General features: G+C 29.8%; 3 protein-coding genes and 1 long non-coding RNA gene across 7 annotated transcripts in view; 2 read left to right on the top strand and 2 right to left on the bottom strand.

Annotated features, from left to right (window-relative positions):
* Positions 1-1,001: 1,001 nt before the first annotated feature.
* LOC143194090 (uncharacterized) lies at positions 1,002-4,569 on the bottom strand. The gene is made up of 3 exons (XR_013005183.1): positions 4,482-4,569; positions 3,374-3,563; positions 1,002-1,152 (listed from the first exon to the last, which is right to left on the bottom strand). It is a non-coding gene; the product is annotated as an uncharacterized LOC143194090 (long non-coding RNA).
* Positions 4,570-14,966: 10,397 nt separating this feature from the next.
* LOC143199251 (uncharacterized) lies at positions 14,967-16,945 on the top strand. Its single transcript, XM_076409031.1, has 2 exons — positions 14,967-15,069; positions 15,849-16,945. The coding sequence occupies exons 1-2, from the start codon at positions 15,055-15,057 to the stop codon at positions 16,812-16,814; spliced, it is 981 nt and encodes a 326-aa protein (XP_076265146.1). The 5' UTR covers positions 14,967-15,054; the 3' UTR covers positions 16,815-16,945.
* Positions 16,946-17,959: 1,014 nt separating this feature from the next.
* On the top strand, positions 17,960-19,936 carry RhoGDI (rho GDP-dissociation inhibitor). Of its 3 annotated transcripts, none has more exons than XM_076412115.1 (5): positions 17,960-18,106; positions 18,562-18,755; positions 18,816-19,040; positions 19,175-19,410; positions 19,478-19,936. In XM_076412115.1, exons 2-4 carry the CDS (start codon positions 18,575-18,577, stop codon positions 19,372-19,374), a joined length of 606 nt encoding a protein of 201 aa, XP_076268230.1. In that variant the 5' UTR covers positions 17,960-18,106; positions 18,562-18,574; the 3' UTR covers positions 19,375-19,410; positions 19,478-19,936. The 3 variants fall into 3 exon arrangements, with proteins under 3 accessions (XP_076268230.1, XP_076268308.1, XP_076268390.1); XM_076412193.1 differs by lacking the exon at positions 17,960-18,106 and adding an exon at positions 18,234-18,400; XM_076412275.1 differs by lacking the exon at positions 17,960-18,106 and adding an exon at positions 18,256-18,382.
* Positions 19,937-20,302: 366 nt separating this feature from the next.
* LOC143199309 (uncharacterized) overlaps positions 20,303-27,378 on the bottom strand; it is a 23,703-nt gene continuing 16,627 nt past the window's right edge. Inside the window, exons 8-18 of one of the 2 annotated variants that reach the window (XM_076409156.1) lie at positions 26,895-27,129; positions 26,664-26,828; positions 25,484-25,716; positions 25,305-25,410; positions 25,070-25,245; positions 24,851-25,001; positions 24,673-24,796; positions 21,297-21,344; positions 21,137-21,239; positions 21,005-21,082; positions 20,303-20,932 (exon numbers count right to left, since the gene is read on the bottom strand). In XM_076409156.1, the coding sequence (XP_076265271.1) occupies positions 20,900-20,932; positions 21,005-21,082; positions 21,137-21,239; positions 21,297-21,344; positions 24,673-24,796; positions 24,851-25,001; positions 25,070-25,245; positions 25,305-25,410; positions 25,484-25,716; positions 26,664-26,828; positions 26,895-27,129 (1,452 nt within the window). In that variant the 3' untranslated portion in view covers positions 20,303-20,899. Of the gene's footprint in view, positions 20,933-21,004; positions 21,083-21,136; positions 21,240-21,296; positions 21,345-24,672; positions 25,002-25,069; positions 25,246-25,304; positions 25,411-25,483; positions 25,717-26,663; positions 26,829-26,894; positions 27,130-27,378 lie in introns of both variants that reach the window. The other variant, XM_076409074.1, reaches the window with a different exon arrangement.

The following is a 27,378-nucleotide window of genomic DNA, read 5'->3' as shown; positions in this document are numbered from 1 at the left end:
TTCTTGCAGCTTCTTTGATAATTTATAATTAAATAATAAGTTCTAATCAAGTAATACCACTGTAATTTTTACAATCATGGGTGTTGCATGATTCCAGTAACATATTTTTGAGAGTCAAGTTTGGAATGCATTATATATTTCTCTGTAGCTTCTTGTTAAAATAGTTTAAAAACATGAAAGCAAAGTATGTTAAAACGCAAAATTAGGAACAAAAAGTATTAATGAAATCGTGACAAATAATCTTGATATCGTATAGTTTGTTTTAAATAATTTAATTAATTAATAATTGTTGAATTTGAAGTGTGGGAAACTTGTAGCAGTAGAATCTTTTATCATGCGACAAAATCATTCAAAATAAATCAATTAAAAGACCAGTATTAATGCAGTTCACTAAAACATTTCTACGAAACAAACTGAAAATTTGAAAAAGAAACCTGGAAAGCGTGCTATTACTTGATTTTACACCATTAGACATTTGGATTTAAATTGCTAACGATTTTACAGCAAATTTTATAAGCTGGATTTAATTTTGTTTTAAAATGGGCTTTCAGTTTTTCAATGAATGAAATAATTCAGTGAAAATTTAAAAAAGGTGGCCAACGTGTGGAATACAATGGAAAACAACAAATTCAATTTTGTTGAATAACAAAATCTCCCATTAAAAAAAACTCAATAGTCCGCGAAACTGCCATTTCTACAAAAACTAAATCAAACTATTAGAGCTTCTGAAAATAAATTATGATGTTTTATATTTAATGTTATTGGCGTTATTATTCAAGGTAAAATCTTCGATTATTATTTCTTTTGCTTAATATTCTACTACTTGATTTAAAAATAGTACGTTTAAATGTCAAAGGCATTTAGGAAGCTGTTAAGTTAAATATGAACGCTAGTTGGAATCTCAATGAATATCCGGTCAGATAAGTAATAAATGTTTAATATCGTATAAAAAGGTTGTACTTATATAAGGGAAATAATTAATTTAACACAATTTTTTATCTTTTATTCATTTCAGTACACATATTTTATTAATTTTTTTGTTGATAAGTGAGGGCCATAGGGGTGTATTTGTTATTGTGTAGACATCATAAATGAGTTTATTGACTAAGCGAACAAAATTGTTAACAATATACCATAAATAGCATTGGTAACCTAAAAAATAATTAGGTAAATATTATTGCATTAAACATTCCGATTTAAACAAACAAAAATGATTAGTCGCAGAGGAAATTTAAGGGAAAGCGAAAGAACTATTTGAACATTCGGTGATGAAAACTCTTCAAATCCTCTCGTTTTTATATTTCCTAAATAGCGATTTAGTATCTTCATAAATAATTGCAAAATATAATTATTTAATTTTTGACCCTCAAGTGCTTTCTTTCTGATCCCGCTGTCATGTAGTTTAAAAATCTACTCAAGAAACAACTAGCGGGGATACTCAATATAATCAATGCAACCTAAATATTTCAATGCTTCCCATCAATATCCATTAGACTACAGTCCAATTAGTTTGTTAACCTCCCTGGGAAATATTGCTGAAAGAGTGACGCTCCTTGTTTTGCTGCAAATCTTCAGGAATCAAAACCATACTACCAAATGAGCACTTTGGATTAATATCCAAGCATTCCTCTTTGTACAAAACAGCTAAACTGACTACAGATATTAACTACGCGTTCTGGGCTAAAAACAAATTTATGCAGTTTTCTTGGACTTTACCAAGGCTTTCGATGAGGTTTGGCACAAATGTCTACTCTCAGAAGCAATTAATCTAGGAACACCTTCTAATCTAGTTCTATTTTGGAAGCAGGTCATTTGAGGTTAATAAGTATTATCAATCAGAAATGATTCAGAGGCAGGACTCTCTTCTACCCCCGATCTTATTCAATCTATTTATGGGAGGCTTGCCGATGAGTAATAAAGTCATTACAGGACTGTAGGTAAATTCAACCAAAACCCAAGCAATCGTCTTCCACTGGAATCGGGACATCCAAATCTCTAATCTCGTGATTGAAAAAGTCTCAATTTTTTGGCTGCAGAGGATCAAAAATCTTGGGTTGCACTTCGATCATTGATTCCAGTGGTGGGTGCAAACCCACCAACCTACATGTAAGTCACAAAGTGACACGCTATATGCAACATTATATTTCGTCAAATTCCTACGAAACAAAACACCTAACGGTACCCTCTTATATATTCAATACAGTGTTCTTATGAGTTATCGAAAGTCTTCATACAGACAACGCGTAACCCAGCGACCGCGAAGTCTCAAATATATATGAAGTCTCAAAGATTCTCGCCATTAGTAGTTTACAAGGGAGCGTACGAGGTGACCACTAATAACAATCATCATATAGGGGAACGTACAGTTTGTACCACCTGTTCTTAATTTCTAATTCATATATACGTCTATTTATTGTTAGTTTATGTACTGTGTTAAATATTCATATTATAGTTTTTAAATAAATATATAGCCCATCTAATAAAACAGTCAATACATGTTATAGATGCAGTCGAATATTTCGCCAATTGCAGTTTGTAAAAATGTAAAGTTGGTTTTAAAGTCCGAGTAGATTCTTCTTTTTCATTTTATCCTACTTAAAAATAAATAGAGTGCTGTCTGACGAATGGAATTTGTAACTGATTCTGTCTATCAAATTCGATTTGGGCTGATACTGGTACGCCATGTTATTAAATGTCAACATTTTTAAAGATATTAATACTAATAATAAGAGGTTACAAAAATAATTGGTAAGAAAAAAACGCGCCCATTACCTATAACCAAATTAGGACAAAATATGACGATAGTCTTATATCTCAAGTGATACTAAAGTTATGAGTGTGGCATATTTAAATGTAATCTTAGTTACCTGATTAAGTTTCTGATGTACGTACATTTTTTCGTCTTTACCTTGTGAGCAAGTTTCAATAAAAATTATTATTAGAAATGAATATTTTTGTTTTTTGTTTAATAATGAAAAAAAATATTACATCAGAATAAATATTGTTTTTTTGTAATGAACTAAAATTTTATTTTGGAAGCTATTAACGAAAAATTGTCAAAAATATTGTTCTGTAAAACTAACAACATGAAAACTATGACGTGATAAACATGAACAAAAAAACTTTTTGACGTTAAAAGTAATGACTTTGATATATTTAGCAAACATCTATAATGGGCAAACGTAAAGTAGGTGGAATTAGAAACAAAGCAGAGAACGCTATGGATTGTATTTAATGCATTTCAGTCAAGCATTTAAAGATTAATGATTATTACATAATATATAAGAAATTCAACTAATGCATTCAAAAACTACAACATTTTCAAATCAAAATTAATAATATTTAATATCAAATAATTTAATATTATACTTACAAATATACAAAATCAAGAGCGTTGCATATAATATAACATGGCCTATATTGAAATTGTCCTCATTATTACCAATAGCCAGTACAGTTGCCAATATCATCAAATAACGAAACATTGTTATCCAGTTCACAATAACTAATAATATATAAATAAAATGGGTGACCAAAAATGGGTAACATAACCGTGGTTTGCACTAAAAATATATATTAACTTGGGTATAATAATAATAATTATTATTATTATACCCAAGTTAATATAACAATTATTATTATTACATTATTATATTACATTGTTATTATTAGTATTATTACAATATTATTAGATGCTTGCATATATTTTGATTATCGTTTCAATTACTCCTAAAAGAGGCATTTATTGTGAAAAATTGGTACAATATATAATAATCAAAATCACAAAATTAACTTTTTCCTATCTCTGTTAGAGATTATGTTGTGTTGGATCAACCATGTTGGTTTGACAGCGATCCGGTTATCGATCTATTTACGCACTTCTTCAGTATTTTGAAATCGTGTCTCATTCCAGATCTAGGTGCAGCTGAACTTTAGATTCGACGTGCAACAGTTTCTTGCATAGTGTTGTCGAATTGTTGACTCGCCAATTGCTAAGGTGTTAGAAAGATCCTTGAGAGTTTGAATTAGGTTTTCGTCTAATAAGTCTGGCAATTCATTTTTTTCGAATTTTTTGGTTCTCAGGCCATTCTTTGTCACTGACATCGTAACATTGAGAATAGGGATCTGACAGATCAATATCAATATGAATTTCGAAACCTGTTTGATCGGCTTCGGTAGCAGCATTCTTCAAATCAAAGATCAAAAGTAATGCAGATCTGAGAGTTCTCTTAATTAGTGTGTATATACACTGAATAGCTCGCTATTATTAAATGGAAAACTGTTACCTTATTTGGATAAATGTTATAACTATCAAATTTAATAGTTAGTTTAGGATTTTTAATAGTTATTTACATTAATATTTCTCGTTTTTACCAATAGATATCGCTGATCAAAATCCATGCAAGCACTTCATATAAAATTATTTGCTTTCATCTAGTTATTTCAAATCTTTAGGATACTGAAAACCTGTAAAATCTTACCGTTATTGTTCCATATATTAAACTAATACAAGATATACAGTAACATATCAGAAAAATTATATAAAAAAATATCCAAGGAATTAAAACTGAAAATTATAAATGTAAATATTAATGAGAGAATTGTCGATACCATACCTTTTAAAATAACATCTTGTACAGATTGATTCATACCCATATCTTTTATAAATCTAATTAATTTTGGATTTCCTTTGTTTATATCTTCTTTTAAGTATATGAACCATAATGCTATTAAAGCAGCCGATTGTGACTACAATAAAATGGATAAAATGGTGAAATGGGCAATAATATAATAATTAATTTAAATTTTTAATCATTTTTATATAGTAAAATATAATTATTTGCAAGTAACATATTTATTTGGTACCCGTTTAAAAAAATGAGAGTATGACTTTATTACTGTGATAAAAATAAGGTTTTCGAAATATAACGAAATATATTGTTTTGTCTGAATTGTATAGAATGACAGTTTCAACATTTCAATTTCATTTCAATATGTTTTCCAGTCTCCCAGACACTTATTAAATTCGATTTTTAGATTGGATTTTAAAAGCCCGTTCTATTTCATCCTACATCTCTTTTGATACTCCTACGGAAGTTTAGTTTAGGGAATAGCCAACAATCCGACAAAGATAAATCAGACGAATAGGGCGTTTGTGCAATGATATGAGCAAAGCAGCGTCGTGTAATTAGGATTGTGCATTACTTTTAACGAGTTTATAGTTCTAAAAATACGCCATTCTCACTACAGCTTAGACATAATTATTCCACCTATCCTCCGGTTTTCAGAAGACCTTTAACCGACTCCAAAAAAAGGAGGATGTTCTATGTTCGACTGTATACTAAATTAAAAAATTATTATTAAATATTATTAAATAATTAAATGTGTGTTCACCGATTTCTCTGTCAAATATAGAGCTATCTTCAAAATTATTTTTTAGAATCTATAATAATAATAAATTCTTTATTAGAAAGAGTGCACTATTGAGGTGGTCTCATTGGAACCAAGTCAGGATCTGATGGTGGAATCCGGTGAAATCGATGGAAACCCTCAAATTTCAAAGGCATGTACAGAGTTTTCACATTATATCATATGAGAAGTCGTAGAAATGTTGCAGACAACTGCTTCTATGGTGTAATGGTTAAAGCATTCAGATCACACGCGGAGGTTGTGGATACGGTTCCCGTCGGGGCGACAACTTTTTGTTCTAGTTTGGTTAGAATATTTGTCAAATAACCTACGCTAGATAGCAGACCCCGGCGTAGCCTTAATACCTTAAGCGTTCCTTATTTTCAGTCATTGTTTCTTTATTCCTATTTCTCCTCATACGGGCTACAGCTTTACTTGGCCTACCCATTATAATACTTAATAAAATAACTGCGTAATTTATTGAGTAAATATCTAACACCAAAAAGAGAAAAATAAAACATTTTTAACAAAAAAATAAGGAACCGAATACAAAAGTAATAATAAAATTTTGTAATATAAATCTTTGGGTTTGGCACCGATTTCAAACTGATCAGTTGGTAGTAGTTAAAATAATATTGTAAATAGATAAATATCGAAATTTCCAGAACAAAAACGAGAAAATTAATTCTGATATTAATATAAGCTAAAAACTTACTGTACATAATATTCCTATAATGCTAGAACCAAGACGCAAAGAAAACCAGAAACAGCAGTTGTAGAATGTTAAACGCATTGAAATATAATATTAGTTTCTTCTATTCATATATATTGTAATGTAACAGAAAAATTTATATGTATGTCTGTAACGATAATATCGTAATTGTTATTAGAAATGGAAATATGGATCTGATAGGGATCTATAAATTGGTTATTTTCATTATTAATGGTCAAGATTATTGAACAATAAGCTTTACCTTTCTATAAAAAGCTTATATCAGTATTTTATTAGCCTATGTTGGTATGTATTATGATTTGCTACTAATAATAATTTAATACAAAACATGATTTAATAAGTTATAATATATACCCTGAAACATGTTAAATCTACACACTTGCTTCACTGAGATAATACGTAACTATTATATTTAACTTTAAGGCAAACGTAGCTTTCATTTTACTCTGTTTACATACGACATTATTTACAGTGCACAGTCTCAAACGATTGACCAAGTAGCTTTATTGCTTTTTGACATTTTGATGACATTGATTTTCTATAGCTTGTTGAGTTATAATATTCAAATAGTTAGTTTCAACGTAATATAAAAAAGATACTACGAAATGCAATATAATATTACAAATACAAGGTTAATACGTGTTGTTATTTAATATAGCTTAAAATATAATTTATCTATATATTTACTGAATAAAGTTTTTCCTCCACAGTTACATTGTTTTAAACTTTTTTGTTTAATTCACTGGTCATATCACTGCATAATTACCTATTATTCTACTACTTACAAGTTTATAATCTTTTTACCAAAAAATCAATTAATTGTCTCATATACCAGTAATTGTCATTATTCCTTCAAATGTCAATTATGATTTCGAAACCAAAAGAAATTGTCAGAAGTCATGTAATGTAAAATTAGATATACAGTTAAACTAATATTTTCGGAATAACAAATCTAGTTAACCACTCCGAATTAATAATTGTTTATTAAATAGTGGAATCCTTTATTTGACGGAGGAGTGAAATGCCCGAGAAATAATTCATTGAATAAGTCTAAAAACGAAATCATATTCGAATAATGACATGCAGAGCCATATGGCTTGAATCAATCAAGAAAAGGTCAAAGTATTGTAAATAGATAGATCGGCGGCTATTGAAAATCTCAATGGGATCCAGTTAGAGCAAGTATTGGAGTTCAAATATTTTAATGGGATCAGTAATTCAGGCGAAAAAAGTAGCATCTACAAAGTAATAAGTCGAATCGGCCAAGCTGCAGAAGATTTTATTTCTCCAGGATGCTGCGTGTGGAGTATTGCAAGACTTTATGGCTTTAGAAACTCCGCAAGTATGTTGAGGTTTGGAGAGATTTTATTGAAATACAAAATCATTATTATAAATATAACGTTTTATATTTCCATTTTCAGATATTTCCGTTTAATTCCGTCAAACTTATTTAAAAATCTAAATAAATATATGCCGGCTTGATGGCGCAGTGGTAAAGGCGATAGGACGGTCCCCCTACTGTTGCGATAGCCGCGGGTTCGAATCCCCCTCGGGGGCTTGGTCGTAAATTTATGTTTGTGATTGTTTAAAATTTGTGATTGTTCTAGGCAAGAGTGTAAAATTCAACAAGGAAAATGATCCCAGTCACGCCAGTAACCAGGCTGGGTAAGACCGGATGTCTTCTGGGATGATTTCTAAAGTTGGTCACTCGCCAGTCGGTAGGCTTAATGTTGAAAACTAGGTAAATAAAGTGCTGAGAAAATGAATCATGTTCCATCACATGAAAATTGTCTGTGTTAAATCTGCTACAAAATGTTCTACATATTAAGTAGACGTGTTGTTGCTCGTTGTTGTGGAATTAACCATTGATGAGTGATTTTCAAACAGTTTTACATGAATCGAAAACCAAACTGAGGACATTGAACTAGATAATAAATACATTACTTTTCAAATAATATAGTTTTGGAAAAGTTGATAATATTTACTTGAGTGAAAAAATTGGATTTATATAAAATTAATGTATTGCGAACTGAATTCGAAACGGAACAATATTTATGTTATTCTCCGATAATAAAAATCACTTTATTTCATGTTTTAACCACAATTACAGTAAATACAACATATAAATATAATTATTATAAATATAAACATGGTGATGAGTAAGTAGTAAGTAGTCCTAGTAATGAGTAATGAGTAACAGAACGGGTCAATCAATACACAAAAAAGGTGCTCCAAACCCCTTATCGGTCAAATTATATGAAATAAGGACTTTAATCAGTACTCAATACTATTTATATCTTTTCAGCACTTCAATATATGAGATAAAAATTGATCAGAGATTATGAAAATTCTGATTCTCTATTCTGATAATTCTTTAAAAAGATATTCATTTTAAATCATTTTGTAATTCCTTTTCCCATATTTCTATCAACATAGCGACACAGTATTGAAAGGAATATGTTGGTTTGGTAGCAACCCAATCATCTATCCATTTTTACACTTCTTCGGTACTTAGAAACCATATGCTAGGCAAGCAATTTTGCATCGATCTGAAAATGTTGTATGAATAAGCTGGTTACGAGAGAAATTTCCATTCGAATTGCAAAAGAGCATCCCTTATGTTCTTGCATTGTACTTTGTTACATTTGCGCATCTTGCAATGTATTACCGGGCGTTGCCGTATAAGAGTATGATTTTACGTCTGATATTTGATGTTTCCGCTCTTTCTTGCAACAATATGTGGTTCAATTTGTTCAAATGACGCCAGTAGTGTATTATTAGGCGCTAGGTTTTATAAGCTCGTATTACACTATCTTATCCATGACTTTTTTCGCTTAATATTGTCGTACCACAATTCACCATATACCACAGAAAACTCTTTTCTTATCTAGCATTCAATAAAATCGTAATGTTGAAAGGGTTCGAAATGCACTTCTCTCTCCTTTTCAATCTATTCTTCATGAAAAGGAATGGTACCTATATTTAATTAGGAACTGTTAAACTGGCTGAAATTTCTTCGACAGTTGGAGCTGGGATTTTGTCTAGTTTAGCAACTGGGAAGGAACTTTTGGCAGCAGATGCTTTTAAATCATTAAAAGTAATTAGCCTGTATACATTATATTACTCCATAATACTGAATGGAAAACTGCTATGTTATCTAGAGGAACTTCAAAACCATCTAATTTAAGAGTTAGGTTTTTTATCTCTTGTTTACATTTGATCAAAATACTACATTTTCAACAATAGATACCTCTGATCAAAATACATGCAAGGGTCTAATAATATGACCGTTTTGATGCCTGAGTGAACTAGGCATGATCAGCCAATGTATGCCTTTTTCATAGGATACAGTGTTGTATAATATTTTATATAATTTTAAATCCTTATATAATATGTGGAAAATGTTTTAAATATGTAATAAACTAGTACACACTTTAAACAATACTGACGGCAGATGAAATGAATAAATAATTTAATGAACATGAAGCGTCAAATTTAATTACTGATAAATAAAAATGTAAATAAATTTTAAAGGATTTTGTTTTAAACTGAACATCAAATGGAAATGATCTATCAAAGCATTATCTAGAATTGTTATTATAATTAGTTGATAGTTACATATGTGCTAAATTTTATTCAGTTAAGATATAACACTGAAAATTGTAATGCCGGTTTGGTAGCCGCACTGTTTAAGACGACAGTTTAAGCACAGTACTTTTACCCCTGCAATAGCCGCGGGTTCCAATCCCGCAGGGTATGGATATATACTGTATGTTTGTGATTACAATATATAATATTTATAATAATAAATATTATATATTATAAATATAATATATAATAAATATAATATATAATAAATATAATATGTAATAAATATAATATATAATAAATATAATATATAGTAGAGTAGTAGTTGGTAAAAAGGATACAGTTAAAATATAATAACAAAATAACATTCTTTTATAAAATAATTCAATTTGTATCTTAAATCTAGACTAATCTAATATATATACTTAATCTATATAATATACTTAAACCTTATATATATTTTTTCACTGATGTATATATGCGTATATATGTGTATGTATACAATGTTCGACACAAGGAAATGAAACGATTATTAATGGATTTTAGGAAAAAAGAAAGCTAATGTAGGAAGAAGCTCTAGACAAACATAAAATAAAGTACATTTTTGAACAGAAGATCAAACAAATTTACCGCTTATAACGAGGACTTTCCATTACTTTAAATATTATGATTTCTAGTCAAACTCTGCTAAAACAACATGACCTATTATTATAACATTGAAAATAAATTAATAGAATTTTACTTTGTGATAATTTAATTGTTAATTAATAATAATCGGTTACTTATTTATAAACAAAAAAAAATTTATAAAAAACTTTGACAAATAATTTTTATGGTATGGAATGGTTGGTATATTTATATTTTATTTTATTTTTTATTTAATTTTTTATTCATACTTTTATATAAATATATTTATAATTTTCTCATACAAGATAAAATTTATCTTTTTTCGTAAAAAATGACTAACATATAAAAATGATCTTAACGATATTTATATACGTCAAAAATATTATTTTAATATTATAGAAACTTATTTTCTCATTTCTATTAAGATTTAGTAACATCTTTGATATTGTAGTTATTACAAACAAATTAATATATGTGTAAAGTATTTATAAAATTAGTCAGAAATGTCATATTTGTTGTCGCAATATCGAAAAGCTACTTTAAGGATTTAGTTTTTAAAGAGATTTCATGTAGTGGCATTCGTCCAACCCAGGGTCGAACTATGTGTTGAATAACGGTGACTGATAGTTTCTTTCATAAGAATATAATCAAAAGTTCATGTTTAAATTTAATTCAATTTAAAAATTTTAAAAACACGGTATAGCGATACTACCAGTGATAAAAATTTATATTCTAAATCGATTTTAAACTAAATTAAAAGTATTTTTATATATATTGATATATCAAAAAATAATGATATACCGGATATTAAAAAAATTGATAATGTTTTACAATATATATATTAATAAACATTTACAAATAAGTACCAAAATACATTAAACATTTAAAATTAAGTAGCAAAACACACTGAATCTTTAAAATTAAATAACAATTAAAAAGTTTATTAAAAGTAATTAAATGATTTTTTATAATGTTTAAGAAATATATTTAATTTTTTTGAAAAATATTACTTATATATTATTACTGCTTACGAAAATATCGATATATTTTTTTCAAAAAAATCGATACATCTATGTATCGATATTACCCTACTATGAGCTAGACTTCATTTTGTCCCTATGACTACACTTTATCACAGACAGTAACGCATAATTCCCGACTCTGACATATAAATGACACCATATACTAACGATTTTAAATCTAACTTAATAATCTTAAATTCACGTTTTATGACAATGCGACGTTTAAATTAAAAGTTACAATTACTTTGAGTTTTAGTTCATTTTGGCTTGAAAACAAAATTCTAACCAAAAAAAAATGTTATAAAATATAATGTACTTTAACATCATAGTAAATCTAATGCAACCGTTCAAACAAAGCTCCAAAACAACGTTTGTCGGTTTATAAGTCTGTAATTATTGTCACTAATGTTTTGAAGAATTTTTCAGGCGTTGGACAACCAGGCAAATTTGGTAGGCTGACTCGGTTAAGTGTTCGAACATATTAGATAGCATTGTATCTCTAACTTTAACTAGAATGAAATGAGTAGGAGATATTGTCTGATTTTAAAACGAATTTACAAATTTCAATAGGCAATATATTCGACATCATAATGACGTGAGTTATTTAGTATCGACACTGTTATTTTGAAGAGACTACAAACCAAAATTCTAAGTTAATCCGGAAACATTGCGATGTGATGACATCATAAATTTGATGACGTATATTGATTAATTCTTGTACAATTTTTAAAATAATATTAAGAATTTGAATTTGAATTGAATCTCGATGCAAAACTTTGCTGGAAGGAACATATAAAGAAGAAAAGAAAGGAACTGGAATTGAGATATAGGAAAATGTACTGGCTCATTGGAAGAAAATCACAATTGTCAGTACATAATAAATTGCTATTATATAAGCAAATATTGAAACCTATATGGATATACGAAGTTCGATTATGGGGATGTTCTGCAAAGAGTAACATAAATAAAATACAAATTTTTTAGAACAAAATCCTGAGAGGTATTGTGGATGCACCCAAATACTATATGATGGATTACGTACATCGAGACCTTCAGATACCCACAGTCAGTCAAGAAAACAAGAGAATTGCAACGGGGCATGAGGAAAGACTCCATTCTCATGAGAATATTGAAATATTGCAGCTTTTGGATACCACCAGAACCGGACACAGACTCAAAAAAATCAAACCATCTGATCTTGTGTAGTATTGTGTAGTGAGGTGCATATATTAAAAAATACAGCAGTGACATCTATAAACATTATTTCACCAGAGACTGAGATAGGGCCGATGGGTCCTCCTAGTTATATACCTAGTTTTAGGTTATCATAAAGACAAATTGTAGACGGAAACGACTAGTAACAATGTATTAATTAAATAAAAAATATATATATTTTTCACAAGTTAACAATTCATGAAGAATCCATATTCAAATGGACCAGTTTAATACTGCCTAGTGAAGGAACTATAAGAGTGGAATAATTGTATTTCCTTAGTTAAATTTATATGGCACCAACATTTATATATCCCATCATTCAATTATATGTTTTTTTATAATCAATATTTAACAATTATATAATAAACAATTATAACTAAAAATAATAATAATAAATTATAGGATCTCCGTTGTTTGAATGACCTGATAATCGTTGTAATCCGATAAAATTAAATCAGGTTCCATTTTTTCATAATATTTTAAAGTCTCCGTTTTGTCACTAACTAGGGTTTATCTGGACTGGAAATATTGCTTAATATGGGCTCCGAACTATGGTCATCGGTTTCAAGCTTACTCACTGACAAGTGACCAACTTAGAAATCATCCCAGATTACATGCGGTCTTATCGGGCGTGACTGGGATAAATTTCCTTGTCTGATTTTGCACTCTTGACTTTTAGACAATCACAAACATAAAGTTACGACCATGCCTCCTGTAGCCTTGACCACTGCTCCAACCAAGCCGGCTCCAATATTTTTGATGAAAAAATTTCCGAGAAACACTGCTTAGATAATGTTCCTGTTGACAATTAGTATTAATTTATGATGAATAATATAACCGTATGTGACTATAAACATAATTCTGCTTACATTAGCATGATTTCATTGGTTTGATCACATATCTTATACGATATTTGCTTTATTCCTTGGCAGTTCGCATTCAGATCGCGTACATAAATAACCAAGTTGTTCATCATCACATCATCCCATCATCCCTCACATATTATTTACAATTTTTCATTTATATCAAATGATGATACTTAATGACTGAGTAGAGCACCACCACCGACTTTCTTTTACTTAATTTTGAACACTTGAGAAGCCGAAATTCCATGTTTAAACAATACATAACGTATGTTTTTGCTGAATTTAAATGTTTTGCTTAAAATATCTTTTTTTATTGAAAAAAAAATAGGCGATTGCATGTAATTTTATCAGCGATATCTATTAGTGAAAATTCGAAGTATAAATGTAAACATCTGTTAAATAACCTAACCTAACTGTTAAATTCGATCGTTTTAACTTTTTCATATATAATATAATACCTTTTTAGTGTAAACAGACGTCAATCATGAAACGCTCAAAGTCGATTTTTCGAAATTTGTATTTTTGTGGTTTGATTTGAAGAAATCTGCTGCCTAGACCATCACGTTGATCTCGCCGACTAAAAAAGTTCGAAGACAATGAATTGCCAGCCTTATTGTCTTCTGTTACGTGTTGTGACTGCCGATGAAGGGGATTTACTATGACAATCGCAAGTGCAAATCCCAGGAAAGCTGTCAATACCGTCACCATAGCGAGATATCCATTGCCCTAAAGTTTCGCTGTGCGCCTAGTGGGATCAAAGCAAGGTGACTTTGATTAATATATATTACACCAATTTTTCTCAATAAATGTCTTTTTAAAAATAAAAATACAATTTTAACTGTTCGAAACCTTAAAGAAGGATCAGAGTACATGGAAGTACCTAATCTAAATACTACTGACGATATGCAATATAGCATAACTATAGATGTGAAAAAAGTGAATCCTATTTGGAAATGTTCGGTCAATTTAATTTTCAATATAGTTCTTTCTTTAATCTTGATAGTGTAAGTTTTTCTAAAAAAATATTGATATAAAAACGATTTACAATTTTAAATAGTAAAATGTTCAGAAACTACACATTTTTACTCTTCTTTAAATGAATTAAATAATTCAGGATTTACTTGAAAATTTTATAGAATAAGAAGGTATTTTCATTTAATACGCTCTTTCTTATTAATGATTAAATACATAGTGGTTTATAGCTAGAAACGTGTTTACTGTAATTACACGCATGAAGCTACCAACAATATTAATACAATAGAACTATCGTGGTATTTTTTATTTTGTTACGCCACTGACCTGCGTAACGCCTCATTTTCGTCGTCTTGTTCGTATATTTTTTTATTAATAATTCTAAACAACTGACTAACCTGAGGTCGCAACCTTTTGTCGATTTTCACTCTTGCCTAAATGTTATTACATGGGCTGTGTTACGTCTTTGGAAAAAGATTTCTTCCGAACTACAGAAGATTCTCCCTCCATTGTGACACACGTGAGGAGACCTCTTTTTACAAGATATCTCGATATAAAAGACACCGAGACCAGCTAATTTTTGTGTAGTCTACCACCTAAAATTTTTTAAATCATATCAGTCATGAGAGCATTCCTGGTACGTATATTTATACATTGTCTTATCCTATTGATATTTTGCAGTACACCCCTAAATACGATGTTACATTTTTGAATGTTTTATCAGATTTTTTTAAATTTTATGATTTGAAAATTTGATTCTTTTGATTCCTAACAATATTGCTTGTAGTTTTTAGTTTATTTAGAATTTTACAAAACAAAGATCACAAAATTTAAATTATTCTCAAATTATTTATTAAATTAAAATAATAATTAAATGTTTTAAAACCTTTTTAGTTATTGTGTTTTATTATATATTAATTGAGTTTATTAATTACATTTTAATATTTGAAGTTTTAGTAAGTTTCTAAAAATTTTATGAGTATAATTGTCCAATTATATATAAACTAGAAAAAAAAAGTCAATACATAATATGTAAAACGTATATATCAAGACGAACGATTTAACTAATTATATACTGCATAGGATGCTCTGTTAAATGTTTCAACTATTGAACAAATCAATAAAAACATCTTTTTAAAATAGTTGTAAAAAAACAATTCTAAAACTAATCTATTCAGCTTTCATTTTTTCTGTGGGCAGGTGTGGTCTTCATTTTACATTGGTTTTATTGTATTGTGAAAATTTGGTATGGCACGTGTGATGAAATAGGTATTTATCTTATTTGCATGTCACCAAATATATTATTTTTTCCTTAATATGTCTGAGCCAAAAATATCAGTGCCGGAGATAATAATTTTAATAAATATTTATAGATAAAAATTATTTCTAAAAATGTTTCTCTTTTGTAATTTTTAGATCACAGCTCTATGCCTTGGCATAAGTCAGGCTAAACCCCAATACAACTATCCTGCCCCATCAGCACAACAGTCATTCGGTTCGGTATCTGTTGGAGGTGGTGCACTAACTGGAGGACTGCACGGCAGTGGGGTTTCGGTGGGAGGATTTAACGGAGGTAGTGTTGCTCTCGGAGGATTAAATGGAGGAGGGCCTGCCTTAGGAGGATTTAGTGGAAGCGGAAGTACATTCGGGGGATTAAACGCTGGTGGAATTGCATTAGGAGGAGGTCTGGGTGGAAGTGGGGTCTCGTCTGGAGGCTTTGGAAATGCAGGCACTTCGTTCGGAGCATTTAACACCGCTGGTCAGTCAATTAACTCTAATTCATTCGGATTCAACAGCGGCGGATCGTCCGGAAGCTTTATTAGTGGAGGTTCTGCAGGTTCGACACTTGGAGGTTCTGCAGCTGGTTTAGGTGGCGGAGTTCAAGTTCAAAAACATATCTACGTTCACGTAGCTCCACCAGAGCCCGAAGAGTTTAGAACACCAGCAGCTGCACCTGGTGTCAAAGCTACTAAACACTACAAAATTATTTTCATTAAGGCTCCATCCTACCCATCTTACCAACAACAAATTCTCCAACAACAAGCTCTCAACGAAGAAAAGACCTTAGTTTATGTTTTGGTTAAGAAACCTGAAGCTCCTGGAGACATTACTTTGCCTGCTGTGGCATCACCTCCACCTAGCAAACCGGAAGTCTACTTTATCAGATACAAGACCAAATCTCAAGCTGCCGGCGGTGCAAATGGTGCTGCTGCAGGAGTTGTATCAAATGTTGTAAATGTAGGAAGTGCTGGATCTTCCAGTAGCGTTTCGGTTACTGGTCATGGTGTTGGCAACGCTGGCATTGGAGGATTAGATAGTGGCTTTATTGGATCATCTGGAGGAGGTGTAGCTCCTCGCCCAACATATGGAGTTCCAGTATAATTGACAGAAATTCCTTAAAAAAATATTTTTTGTACATAATAAAATCAGTTATTTTAATTTCACTAGGAAAAGACAATTGTGTTTACCCAATAAACATAAGTTGAGATGCAATAAAATTTCATGACTGCGAATTTATCTGTGTTTGTTGAAGGTTTTGTTAATTTTAATATTTTAAGTTTTACCTTGTTATTGTTAACATCTAAGATGTTTAAATAATACAACTATGTAAATAAAAAACGGTGACAAATAAATAAACATTTATATTTTTATACATTTGCTTTTTTATTTGAATATCTATAGTCTATAGTCGTCACAAAACCGAAATCGATTTTCATACATTATGAACTTATGATATATACGTTATAATTTTCATTCTTTTTATAACAAAATAACTCCTATAATTTCTTAATTGTTATGCATTAGCCTAAGGCCGTTTATTAAAATTAGCAATTCTTTTTTTTATATTAACAAATTTCTGACATTTGGGAAATTTTTTGTTAAAACTTTCTAAAATAAGAAGGGATTTGTAAATTTCTTAGAAATTATGTAATTTGGGTGGAATTAAGTATTTTAAAATACTATATAGTGCTTTTTAAGTTTTTTTTATTTTAATTATTGTTAATTTGAATATAGGTTGCAGAAATTCATTTTATTACAACACATTTTTATATTCCATTTATTTTGTTATTGCTACATGATAATTTGAGTGCCAAATATTAAACACTTTTACTTAATTGTACATAATTTTTTTTCTTTATATAAATATATATTTTTAAATGTTCTACCTTAATTAAATATCAAATATTTAATTAAACTTGATTGAAATTGGCGGAGAACATAAAATATAACTATATTTATATATTACATCTTATCTTTGAATATTCAAAATTTGTTCTTTATATAGAGTGGACAATGGATGAATATAAATATTATTTAATTGGTTTATAAAGTTAGATAACCACCAATACATATTGAATTGAATTTAAGGAGTTTCACATTGTTATATTAATGATTGAAATTTTTCCTTACATATAACAATTAGTTAAAAGTTTCTATTTAAGGGAATATTAACAGTTTAACATAAACATTTTGATATATTTTATGTACATATTGATAATGGAATGTATTAGTCATGAAAATTGCGCACGCAGAAATACTGGAAAACTGAAGATCATGCGCGTAGACTGCGTCAGTTCTGCCTGGGGGAATACACCCATATTTTCGGGAAAGAAAGATTTTCTTTTCTTTCTGTAGTAGTTATCTTTTTTTCAGTTCACTTTAAGTTCCTGTAGGTATGTATTTTCAGTGTTTCTAATTATATTCGTACATCGAGGCTACTAATTTTTTGCTTTGAATGTTGCGGTTTGCCAAGTGTTTATTTAGATTAATTGTGGTAAAACCATATTATTTTTATCAGTTACTTACAGATTATCCTATCAGCACGTACTTTCTCATATTGCGCTATTATTCAGTTTTATTTTGTTTTACTTATATTTTACTTACTTTAGTATAACCTAGAAAATATAAAATATAGATAATTTGTTTATACCATACATACAAAGGAATAGGTGACTGATATAATAGAGGTAAAAAATCTCAATAACCTTGTATATATTACATACATCCATACACACATACCTATAGATTTGATGTATTTTGGTTATTTTGGATTTCTTTACCTATAAGATTACCAATCAATTTTTCTTAATATATAATATTTATAATTTCATATAATGTCTGATTATAGGAATCCTTTAAATATGTCTGAAAATAACGAAGTTACTACTCCCGATGATTTGGAGAAGGAGCCTGAGTCTAACTATAAACCTCCACCAGAAAAGTCCATTAATGAGTTACTAGAAATTGATCAGGATGATGAGAGTTTGAGAAAATATAAAGAAGCTCTTCTAGGGCAAGCTCAAGAAGGACCTATTATCGTTGGTGAGTAAATTTAAGAATAAATAATTGACAGAAACATTATTTCGAAGGAAATTTTTCTAGAACCCGATAATCCAAGAAAAGTTATTGTGAAGAGACTAGTATTAATACCTGTAGATCACCCTGAAATTTCACTTGATTTAACAACCGATTTACAAGGATTAAAAAAAAGAACCTTTGTTATTAAAGAAGGAGTATCATATAAAATTAGGATTGAATTTATTGTTCAAAGGGAAATTGTGCATGGTTTGAAGTATGTTCAAAAAACAAATAAATTAGGTATAACAGGTAAGTGGAAGTAATTTATTCCTATCACATATTTTCATTAAGTAGACTGTTGGTTATTCATTGTTTGCCATCGTTAGTAGTTGCAAATATAGTATTTCAAGGATAAGAAACTGTATTTTTTTTTTGTTTTATAGTTGATAAGATGACTCACATGGTAGGTTCATATGCCCCTAAAATTGAAATTCAATCTTATACTACACCTTCAGAAGATGCCCCATCTGGGATGATGGCTAGAGGCTCTTATACAGTACACTCTCTGTTTACTGATGATGATAAAAACGAACATTTGAAATGGGAATGGACATTTGAAATTAAAAAAGATTGGAAGGACTAAAAGCTTCATTATTTTTTGGTGCTTAATTTTTCTTAGGTAATAAAATCAGATTTGAAATACAATAAAAGGATATTAGTAGAAACCATTATTATTTCTGTTTTAGGTGTTGTGGTGTATTCTATAAGAGATCAAAAGTATTAAAAACAATAATTATAACAATAGTAATAACATTGATGCTAAGATGAGCAAAAATGTATTTTTACCAGGTTTTATAAGCTTATACCCAACATTTTTGAGATACCTTTTTACCAAGTGCATTTTATACGCTGTTTATACCATTTGTAGGTTTTCTATAAGACTTATATAAATCAATATCAACATTTTTGTATAGTTACTCCAAAGTATATATTATTTAAATACATTAGAACAGGTATAAAAGCAATGTAGATTGATCATTTAGTTTAAACTTTTTCCCTATGTTGCTGCTTTGCAGAAAAAAAGCTTCAAACCAAATTGAGTTCTATGTTAATTAAAATATATTTTAATAATTTTGTGTTTTGTTTTGCTAAATTGTACTTTCTATTGTATTTAATATTTTAAGTAATAAAATTATATATATGAATTAATGTTATGTTTTTTACCTTATCTTGCAATTTATGTATTTGTGTGTTACACACACATGTGATGAGTACATTTTGTACATATAATGTTGACTTCTAATATTTATTTAATGTGTTTAATTTTTGATATATATTTTATGTGGTATGGAATCTTAAAAAATATTTAAATTTTATCTGATAAGGTTTTACAGATTCATAATTTAGAAGTTATTTTTCTGTTTACTGTATATTTTAGTAGTGACAAGTAGATATTGGTATTTTGATCACATATATGAGATAATTATCTAATGGTTATTGCTCAATTAATGGCTTAATAAAACATTTTTTATAATATATTACTGTTAGAAGAATGGAAAATAAAAAGAAAATTATTTCAGATACTTTTATATTTTTTCTTTTGTTATAATAATATAATTAGTATATATAATTTTAGCTAGGTGAATTTGATTTCCTAGAGTAATCACCTTTTTCTTTTGGCACTCTATAGTGTTAAGACATCTATATATTGATTTATTTTATTTTTATAGTACATAAAACATTTACAATATAACATATAGTACTTATGTAAGACCAGAATCTCTCTTAATATAAATATAAGTATTATTTAAGAATATAAAAAATATTTTATATCATATCACACAACCTATTTACATTTTCACATTCATTCAATAATATATACAGAGGGTTCCAAAACATTTCTTTTAGATCTTTTTGAAACACCCTGCATAAGAAAAATATATGTATCATACATAGAATATGTCAAAAACTGAAAAATAAATTATTTACATAAATTTAAATAAATTATGGCCAATAACAGTGCATGTTAAGAAATGCATTTTTAAAATAAACTATTTTTCTTTTTTATTCTCTCCTAATAAGTAATTAATAATAGTTAGGTACTAAATAATAAATAAGGCACTTGAACAACTGCTTAGCGTGATCTTACACATTTCCATTGAATCGCTCTACAGTGATTCAAATCCAGATATATCAGAACCCTGAAAAAATGAGATTTATTATTTGTAATCAAATTCTAATGCGTTCTGTTGGTTCTAGTCTTAGACACTTACTCTTTCAGGTTTATATAGATGGGTATGGGGAAGTAAGAAAGTCGATCCCAAATCACGCTCTGCCATTGTATTGGCCTCCTAAAAAAATATATGTGGACTATAATCTAAATTTAATTTATATCATATATTTACATCGTTTTGGTGCTGTAAAGACTTTGTGTCGTAATCGCTCCTAAATGACTTCATTGGAGGAGGTATCGTAGTTTCGTCATAAGATCTTGATTCTGAGACGGTACTAAAATTTATATAATGGTGGTTATAATACAATATTGTTTATTATTATTTGTCTTACCTTATTCTGGGTATATCTAACCAATTATTAGATTCCAAGTCGTCATCACTAAAATAAATTAGGACATTGTATATATTAAGTTATTTAAAAGAAAATTGTAAAACAAATGCAACAAATATTTGCTAAAAACATATTAGGATCTAAATTTCATTCTTATTACTTTTTGTTTAAATGGATATTTAAAAAAATCATACAAGTTATGATCTTTCAAAATAATGGGTTAAAGAAAAATCAAATTCCGTTTGTTCATATATTCGAAAGTGAATGTAGTCATATACATTTCAAATACTGATCAATTACATATGTCGCGTTTTGAAAGATGACTTTTTGCCACATTTTTGGTCAAACTAAATAATAAAAATAAGCCAAATAATTTTGTTACTATAGAACTTGAACTAGATAGAGCGCGAAAAACTGGTCACAAGTCTCTTCAAGGCAACTTTACATGATTAAGAATTTTACAGAAACTGGAACAAATTGTATTCGGATGAGGCAAAATCCGGGTTTTGCGGTGGAAACATCAAATCTTTGAATATAAACTCTTTTATTGTTTACTAAGTCACATGTCAAACATGTGTATAGTTTAGTATTGTTGTGATGGGAGACAACTGTTGATCAATTCTGGTAGTTGGAGTGGAATTAATAGTTTAGATTCACCTTCTTTGGTGTCCGTCATTATTAATCTTTTGAAAGCTTCGACCACAATTATTTTCGCTCGTTATTGTCGTGCTACCTTTTGTAGCTCATCAATGATTCACAATTGATCAGTGATTCACAAATGTATAGAACTTCCTTAATTTTTTTACTGTATTCTATGTGGAACTCAAGTATCGACTTTATTTTGGTATCTGGCCTTGAGTTAATAATTCAAAACCATTTTATAGTCGATGTTTAGTTCCGTAGTGATGGCGTAGATGGAATATGTCTGCATCGATATTAAAAAAAATCATTCATCAAAAATCAAAGACTGTTTAAACGATTAGGCGAGACATTTTGAACGTGCTATTCCATTTTGACACTGGCATTATGAGTGTCTTGATGAGCATGGGATGCAATTGTCCCTTTTCGTCACTAGAAATGCAAAATATGATGAAAATGATCCTTTGAAATCTCTATTTTCGAAGCGCCAATAACTTTTTACTGTGGTGACCCGATACAATTTCCTCCAACCTTATCTGTTATTTTTTTCAAACAATAATAACTTTTTCGTGCAGAATTGCAATATCGCGTCGATTTCAGTTTTTACAGTATGAGCTTATTTACCCATTTTTAGTGATCTGAATATCGATAATTATAATCTGGCCATATCTGGGATGTGAATTTTCCATTTGAAATTCATATATACAATATATGTACAGTACAACAGTATATATTTTACATACACCTCTTGCAATACATAGTTGAGCGTTGTTGTCAAAAGTACAATTTTATATACGGGCTTTTTCCTTTGTGGATATTTCATAAGGTTAAAAGGACCAAAAAAATTGGTCCTTCGAGACAGATAATTAATGTGAATTTTGTAAAAAAAATATAATGGAAAAAGACATTTTATAGTTGGAAATATAAAATTTCGCTGGAAACAAACATAAGGAATGAATTTGGTCACTGTAAGCAGTGAAAAAATGTATTGGCTATAGAAGAATTTAAAATTTTGTGGTAATTAACCGCAGTAGCAAAATATGTATATATGAAGAAGTTAGAATTAAGAAGTTTCTTAAAGCAAAGAATCAACGTGAACAGATGGAAAGAAGTCATCTAGCACAGTATATAAAATTGGTGGTGTGTAAAGTCAGTAGTGAGGTGTTCGCTAGTCTTAAGTCTGTCTTCGTTATCTTCGTACCCAAAAGAACTATTTCGCCACAAAAGTCTCTTAGTAATTCGTTTACCTTCTTACAGACATATCCAAATCATTGTAATTTAAGTCTCTGACTTAGTTCCTTAACTGTGTGCTGTTTGTCGCATCTTAAACGAATTACTTCATTTCTAATATTCCCGTAAAGAAACGTGTACAATATATACCTCAAGCATCGCACTTGATAGATCTCAAGCCTAAAGATGTCATATTCTAACAGTGACCAAGTCTAGGAGCCATACAGAAGGATCGTCAAAATAAGCGTTAGAAAGAGAAAGATTTTTGTCTTGATTGTAATATATCACCTCACCTCACTGACGCATCATCTTAGAGAAACAAAAGCTCTTGCAGCTTGGCCTATTCGGCTTATTACTTCAGCAGTAGACGGAACTTATATTTTCTGCATTATTGATCCAAAGTACTTGAACTGCTGTACTTGATCCATCTGGATCCCTTTGAGATTGAAAAACAGTGAAGAGACATCTCCTTGATGACCACCTGCTCGAAACTCAAATAAATTTATTAAATAATTTCGCAATCGTATGGAACTAATGGAATAATTATAAGATGCTTAGAAATGTTTCATAATTTTTAGCGGCTCCATAAATTGGCTGGGTAGGTAAATCTTATCCGCGATTTTGCCTAAATCCCCCTTTCTCTTCTTGTATTGTATTTTCGGGGGCTCTTTGAAGTCTCTTTGAATCTTGTAAGATCTTCATAAAAATCTTCCCAGCAATTGATAGGAGGCTTATAAGTTAATATTTTTTACAATGGTTACAATCTCTCTCTTCATTATTGGAACAATTATAGTTTTCTTCCATGCAATTTGAGTAGCACATGAAGCTGTAAAAACAATCTTTCCCAGCTGGTGTTGATCCTTTCTGTCCTCACTTGTTTGACTCCAGCGGCCTTAGCACACTTTAATCATTAAAACTCCGACCGATTTTCAATAATATTTACAGTTAACTTATGCTTTTAAGCATATCATTGTTTGCAATATTCATTAACTTCCAGCTGATCACCGATTATCAATTTCAAATTGCTGAATATAAGAAGGCCAAATATGGATATGGAAAAGTAGGACATTAATATCAGTTCTTTACAAAGTGGAGATACAATAGGACTTTGATGAAACTGTAAAGCACAATGATTTAATATATCTGCAATTATATAGTAGCACAAGCGACAAGAGATGTCAGTACGAGACACACATCTATATTTTGTAGGTTATGATACAGAAACTAATTGATATCGAAAAATGAGGACGAATTGAAGAATGACATGCAGACTTTCATGCAATGAAGCATGGGTATACAAGTATTAGCAAAAAAGCCAAAAAATTGGGATATATCATGAGTCATAAAAATAAACTAGTTAATTTGAAAGAAATAATATATGTTAACGAGAACATGTCTAAGGGATAGAATCAAATATAAAGAAAAGAGGCACTGTAACTGAACTGAACTGTAAATATAGGAAAATTGGTAAATAAAAATTGGATATATATATATACTAATAACTTACACTAATGATTTTCTTAATGTATTAAACTGAGATGATGTATCAACTCTTGATATCATATCGGCACTTATTTTATGTATCAAGGTAGCATTTTCACTTCGATCTGCTTCAGTTCCACATGTGGTACCTGTAAAGTTATGCGTTAGATATCCAATTATTTTTATGCTTAAAGCTGAAATACCTAGAGTGCCCATATTGTTCACAACAGTCGCAGAAACTTCAAAACCGGCAGAAACTAAGGCTCCAGAAGTTTTTCTAGTAGTATTTTCTTCAATCATAGATTCGCTTGCTGAATTGCTCGGTTTTCGTTTCGAATCAACATGTAATAGTGACTAGAATAATTAAAATTTTCAACATAATTTAAAGAATTTGATTAATTTAGAAAATTTAATAAATTCACCTTTGTTGTGTTCGGTCCCGCATCTAAATAACTGAGTAGTTTGGCTTCATTATTTATAGCAGGCACACTAGGTTTACTAGCATCAAAAGTAGTGTAATTAATTAAAGGTGAAGTTGGAGGCGGTGGATGATACTTAGCTCGTGGTATCATAACTGTTAAAGATCGGTCCTTTTGATCTGTAAGGAATATAATATCAAAATAACAATTCGATACAAAATCAATAGTTAAAACTAACCTGGGAATATAACAGATGGTTCTCCGTGTTCGATGCTAGCTGTTGATATTTTGGAGACTTTTTTTAAAGCTCCTTTAATTGGCGGAGGTTTCAGTACGGGTACTTTCTATAAATTGAGTAAAATTAGTTATATTGTTGTATAATAATAAATTGTATGATGTATAATAAATGCGCCAGACCTGTTGAACATATGGTGGTAAAGTATTTGCTTCGCTTCGACTGTCTTCAGAGCTCGTGTCGTCAATCATAGCTCGCCTATCTAATGTACCATCTCTATTTGTTTGTGGTAAAAAGCCAGTTGTTCCAGTTACTCCGCGATTTATTGGTTTCCTTCGTACACATGTTAAAATTATGCAAATTAACAACAGAGCAAACAGTACAAGGCCCAAAGTAAATAATCCAATTAAAATAACTGAAAAAGAAAGAACTATATTATAATATCAGTTCAATATAAGAACAATATAAGAAAGTTTAAACAGCTGTTTCTTGTTATCATTTTATATATCTTATAATCTTAGAATTCGAATATAATGTAGAAATGGTGAAAAGCAAATTGAGAACAAATTATAACAATCTGCTGTAATGATAACGATATTAAAAGCATGTCTGTACTGATATGCTTTTAAAAAGAAATGTCATTGTAACATGACCATAGAATGACCATTTTTGATTTATGTGGCTTGAACACATAAAGTGTTTTAAATTCAGAAATAATCACAATCAAACTTCTGCAGTAATTTTGGCTTTTCGGGGTGAATTGTCTTTTTGGCAGATGAGTAGTAAAGTACATTCATAATTTATTGAAATGAATGGAGAAGATTTGTTTCTCTTTCTCTTAGTGGCAATCAATACCTTTTAGTTTTTCAAGCTAAATTTTATTATCGCTAAATTGAAAGAAATGGCGATTGAAAAGCAGATTCGTCAAAAAAGGCCATCATCATCAACGCTTGGCCATTGTGTAGACTGTCCATACAGACTATCCCCTGTTTGGACCGCAGTGGGGCTTAAATATTCTTCAACAAATTAAATAAAAAAGGAGGTTATGTTATTTCTTACAAATCGGCCTGTTGTAGTCCTGTAGAAAATGTAAAGTTAGTCTTGGTTTGGTCTATCCCGTTTAGGTGAGAGGTGTTATATCAAGCGCCCGATATGGCCCTGGTTCTTAAAAACGACACGATATGTTTATGTTAGATTGGAAGATATGATGAGTGGGATGTCTAGACATAGCGATTTGTTTATTTGTATTGCTAACTGTATTGTTTATTTCATCCATCCAATAAGTCGTCACTTTTTTTTGCAAAATAAAATGCTTACATCATCTTATCGAGATAAAATATAATTACTATTCTAAAAACTTACTTTTTAGATTCAGTTGGCAAAATTCTCCAGCGTACCAATGAAAACATTCACACATAATATCATCAGTATCTCTAGAATAGCATGTACCATGGTAATTACACAGTTCGCATCCTACTTGTTCTGCACTGCATATTCTGCCTGGATACAACATATTCTCCGACAGATCTAACAATTGGTAATTGTAAATGCAATTTCTGATAAAGGGAATTAAAATAATTTATTAATTCTTACCTGAAAATCCTTCCTTGCATGAACAGGTGTAAGATCCTTTGAGATTGAAACATTGAGCGTTTTCTGAACAGTCATGGAACTGGGCATGATCGCACTCATTAAAATCTTGCACTTTCAGTTGTTCTAACGCTTTTGTAGAGCTGATGAGATCAGTTCCGCCTAATGAATAATTATTACCTCTCAAATATTTCTTAAATATGTCCTCCATTCGATTTTCATTTATATTGTCTGAAAGCTAACAAAAACATATTTATTTTTCTGGGTCCTTACTTATTTGCACTTATTACTATAAAACTTTATTAGGCCTTAACGACTAAATCGCCCCTTAACTTATATTTGGCTCAAGCGTCAGTTTAACGAATGTATACTTATTACATCGTCATATTGGCACGTCTACATGCTACTTGATAATGTCTCTCTGTCGAGTTTAGTTTCAATGGATTTAGTAATTATTTTCGCGGTCAATAGCAAGCATTCCCGAAAG

This window comes from Rhynchophorus ferrugineus, unplaced genomic scaffold, assembly GCF_030347505.1.
Source record: "Rhynchophorus ferrugineus isolate W39M unplaced genomic scaffold, kcgeb_rfMv2 rfM1, whole genome shotgun sequence".
In the NCBI taxonomy this organism is placed as follows: domain Eukaryota; kingdom Metazoa; phylum Arthropoda; class Insecta; order Coleoptera; family Curculionidae; genus Rhynchophorus; species Rhynchophorus ferrugineus.
This window is presented reverse-complemented; position numbering and strand designations above follow the sequence as displayed.

Bases quoted from the DNA above. Each gene is read 5' to 3' on its own strand.
- RhoGDI (XM_076412115.1), top strand. From the start codon at position 18,575: ATGTCTGAAAATAACGAAGTTACTACTCCCGATGATTTGGAGAAGGAG. The intron at 18,756-18,815 runs GTGAGTAAATTT...AAATTTTTCTAG, and splicing joins AGAAGGACCTATTATCGTTG to AACCCGATAATCCAAGAAAA. The intron at 19,041-19,174 runs GTAAGTGGAAGT...TTTGTTTTATAG, and splicing joins AAATAAATTAGGTATAACAG to TTGATAAGATGACTCACATG.